Below are 4,478 nucleotides of genomic sequence, written 5' to 3'. Positions count from 1 at the left end.
ACGAACTTGCAAGAAATTGCAAAATAGGCTTCAAAGGAATCCGTCTGCGCATATTGCAGCTACTACAACTCTTTCTCCTCAACCAACTGATAAGACAATCATGGTTTCTGCCGATGAATATGATAAATTCTCTCAATATCAAAAGACATTAAGGTCTCCCTCGCAGCCTATCACTGCTATTGCCGACTCAGGTAATCCAAGTCAATGTCTTCTTTCCTCTTCATCAAAATGGGTCATTGATTCTGGTGCTACAGATCATATGACAGGTAACCCCAATCTATTTTCCTCTTTTCAACCACATTCCTCTTCTAGCACTGTTAGTTTAGCAAATGGATCGCCCTTACGTGTTATTGGCTCAGGCACTATTAATGTAACTTCATCCCTTTCTTTATCATCTATCTTACATCTTCCACAATTTTCCTTCAACTTAATCTCTGTTAGCAAACTTACTCGAGCATTAAATTGTTGTGTCTCATTTTTTCCTGACTATTGTCTTTTTCAGGATCTTATGACGAAGAAGACTTGGTAGAGGACATGAGTCAGGAGGACTATACATATTGGATACTCAGGTGTCTAAACCCATTGCATGTTCCGGTGCCCTCAGTCTGTTCGATATTCACTGTCGATTGGATCATCCATCACTTCCGCTACTTAAACAGTTATATCCTCAGTTTTCTAGTATATCTACTTTAAATTGTGAGTCTTGTCAGTTTGCCAAACATCATCGTGTGTTTTCAAGTCCAAGAGTCAATAAACGGGCTAGTAGTCCTTTTGAGTTAGTTCATTCTGATATTTGGGGTCCTTGTTTTGTAGTGTCTAAAACTGGATTTCGTTATTTTGTCACTTTTGTAGATGATTATTCTCGTGTTACTTGGTTTTATTTAATGAAAAATCGTTCTGAGTTATTTTTACATTTTTCTAATTTTTGTGCTGAAATTAAAACATAATTTAATCTTTCTGTGCTTAACTTAAGAAGTGACAATGCAAAAGAATACTTATCCCACTCTTTTCAAACTTACATGACTCAAAATGGTATTCTTCATCAAACTTCTTGTGTTGATACACCTTCTCAGAATGGTGTAGCTGAAAGGAAAAATAGGTACTTCCTTGAAATAGCTAGAGCTCTTCTATTTCAGATGCAAGTTCCTAAATCATTCTGGGCTGATGCAGTTTCAACCGCTTGTTTCTTAGTCAATCGTATGCCATCTTCTGTCCTTCATGGTAAGCCTCCTTATAGTATTATGTTCCCTAATAAACCTTTATTTTCTATCGAACCACGAATATTTGGGTGTACATGTTTTGTCAGAGATGTCCGTCCTCATGTTACAAAATTATATCCTAAGTCTCTTAAGTGTGTCTTTCTTGGTTATTCTCGTCTTCAGAAGGGATATCGTTGTTATTGTCCTTATCTTAATCGATACTTGGTATCTACTAATGTTACTTTTTTCGAAAGCACTTGGTTTTTCTCTGTATCTCCTTCTTTAGAACAAGCTGAGGATGATTGGTTGATTTATACGACTACCAGCATAGTAGCTGCAGACTCCAATCCACCACAAATTCAGCAACCACCTATTCACCTTATTCCAGAAGGCCGGTTTCTAGCGATTTATGTCCTATACCTATGGCTTTTTCATCATCAGATCCTTCTCCCGACTTGGACCTTCCTATTGCCATTCGGAAAGGTAACCGTCAGTGCACTTACCCCATTTCTTCCTTTATATCATTTGATCATTTGTCACCTTCTTCCTATTCTTTTATTGCCTCTATCTTAATGTGGATATAATGAGTAGAGAAAGAAAGCACCTGAATTTGCACTTTAGATCTCCACCAAAGGGCCAAGCCCCCTCTGCTTCCCATGGGATCTATATAAAAGCTTGCATCCATTCGAGCCTTCCTACGAACACACTCCAAAAAAACCTTAGTTTTGCTTGGTCTCCATTTCCAAATGAGCTCCTTGAGAGCTCGAACGGTCAGGGAGGACCCAAGATCTTAACAGTTCCAAGATATAACACTCATTGGTCCTTGGTGGCTTTTGGCGAGCCACAAGCGCCTTTAATATTACTCTCTTAGATGTTACTTCCTTGATCTTCCTCATCATCCTCCTTCCTTTGGGCCTCTGAAACAACTTCCTCAGATGCCTCCCCAATTTCTTCTATTCGAAGGGATTTCCTTCTCCCAACCAGTTGTTTCAGCCTTCTTTTTTAAATCAGACTTGTCGAGGTAATCTCCTTGAACGGATTTTCCCCATCACAAGCAGAGAACCCAGTCGAACCTGCTATGGATGCTTTTTAAAGGGTGCCTTGTCCTACCGCATCTTGCTCAATAAACTCCCCTACCTCTAATAGCTCTCCCACCAACCATTTCATTACACTTTGGACAACTTTAATTTGCGAATCAAGCTTCTTGATTTTCTTAAAAGTGTGCACTTTCCTAATTCCAAGCCCCATTTCCTTCATGTCAGATTCTCAAAGCTGAAAGGGGATAATTGGGACCATGTTTCAGATTCCTCCACTTTTAGGCTTAAGGAACTGCTTCTCCTAAACCTTCTGGGCCCATTACACTTTTTCCCTTGGGTCTCGACTCAGCCCAACATCACACAAGAAATCTTTTTGAACAATTCTTTTCGACTGGTCCATTCCACCCTCATTTATGATGATAGGCCCCATAGTTCTTGTCAACTCTAGAAAAGAGAACTGGTGTAATCCTATGATGGACGTGCACCTCCATTCTTCGTCAGCAAGATTTCCCTCTTATGCATACGAGACATTAAATGCTGATTGGACACTACATTTTACCCTCCTATCCGGCGGCGTGTGAGGCACGAATTCTAATCCACCTAGATGATCCTCCACCACAGGGTGTTTTGCCTATGAGATACTCGTGTTGCTTGCTGAATCCTTATAAGTTTTCTGCTTTGAATTAGAACTCTAAGGGCGCCAGCTTTTTCCTTCCTTGAAACCTCCTGAGTTGAAGACACTACGTAACCAGGGTCCATACTTGACCTTCCCTATCTCTAGAGCTTTTTGGTATTGGTCTTCATCTTGATCTGGACATATTTTCATAACATGGCCTAATCTCCCATAAAGAAAGCAAATCTGACAGTCTTTCATACCTGAAAGAAATCCGGTCTGACTCGCTAAACCCAATGCTCTTCTTACTTCTGTCATTAAAGAAACCTTGAGGCAAAGGCTCTCCAACATCCATTAAGACCCTAATCCTCATTTCACAACCATAGCCAACCTTTTGAGCCAACTTCTCTATACGAATGAAGGATCCTAATAGCTTTTTAATTTCCTTTGCATTCCGTTCATTGATTTAAGTAGGAGCAAGGTGATACAGTTCCACCCAAAAAGGACACTTGTTAAACTGTAATCAAAGGGGGTATTTGGTGGCCATTCTACCAGCACCATTGGTAAATTTGCCACTAACCAAGGAGCTCCCTTTAGCACCCATTCTTTATCTTCCTTGCTTCTAAACTCGAAGATAAATATGTTATTTCTGGCCTTTTGCATTAAGAAATCCCCAGAGAGCTTCCATACCTTGGAGAAAACGGACTTGACCATAAAAGGGGAACGATTTTTAAAAGTTTACATTTTGCCTACCAATAGTTTCCCATACAGATTGGAATTCATTTCTAGGGTAGAATGAAGTTGCAGAACTGTTTCAGTTTTTTGAATGAGTTCCTTGATAACTCCATCCTCTGTCGAATCATTATCCCCAACCATTATACAACAATAAATGCACACCTCCTGAGCTACACCCAAAACTCTGAGACACACACTCGCTCCCCCAGCAAATAACTAAGACAGTAATAAAAATTATAATAAATAAAACGAAATAAATATAGAAATGGTAAATGAAAACCTAAGGGTCAAGAAACAAGCAGGACTAGAGAAAAACCCCTTAAAGGAGAAACAAGAGGACTCCCCAAAGGAAATTTTTGATATATGCAAGACTTTGATACCTATGTTCCTGTTTCTCTCTCTCTCTCTAATGTGCTGCAGTCATTTTAATTACTTAAATTTGCTTTTCCACCTCTACTTAGTTACGGACAATATACACAGCTTGACAGGATTGTAAGTAATCCTTGCACCATTCCACATGGATACTTGCTTTCTTGAAAGATTTCTCATGGATAGACACACTTAGGGTTGAGTTGGGTAAAAGTACTTTTTAAATTTTACTTTTTATTTTCTTGTATTTTAAAAATTATTTTTTAAATAAATAAATAAACAAATTTTTTCAAAAGCAGTTTATATAAAATATGGAAAGATTCAAATATAATATCACTTAAGACAGTAGTACAGTGGTTGAATGCGCTTTACGAAATAATTTAATGATTTAGGTTGGGATTTCAAGGAATGGTTCTTATGCCTCAAAACATCTAGATAACACTTTCGTTAAATCTCTTCATTGCTCTCAAAATTAGTGTTGTTGTGGTGACAGACTTAGGCCGCATCTCAAGGTTAGCTATGATT

At 38.6% G+C, this 4,478-nt stretch overlaps 1 protein-coding gene across 1 annotated transcript; it reads left to right on the top strand.

Annotated features, from left to right (window-relative positions):
- Positions 1–799, top strand: LOC125371152. Its single transcript, XM_048379612.1, has 2 exons — positions 1–266; positions 503–799. The coding sequence occupies exons 1-2, from the start codon at positions 101–103 to the stop codon at positions 691–693; spliced, it is 357 nt and encodes a 118-aa protein (XP_048235569.1). The 5' UTR covers positions 1–100; the 3' UTR covers positions 694–799.
- The last annotated feature ends 3,679 nt before the right edge of the window (positions 800–4,478 follow it).

Source organism: Ricinus communis, chromosome 9 (assembly GCF_019578655.1).
Source record: "Ricinus communis isolate WT05 ecotype wild-type chromosome 9, ASM1957865v1, whole genome shotgun sequence".
Lineage (NCBI taxonomy): Eukaryota > Viridiplantae > Streptophyta > Magnoliopsida > Malpighiales > Euphorbiaceae > Ricinus > Ricinus communis.
The sequence above is the reverse complement of the archived record's forward strand: the minus strand, read 5'-3'. Positions and strand labels throughout refer to the sequence as shown.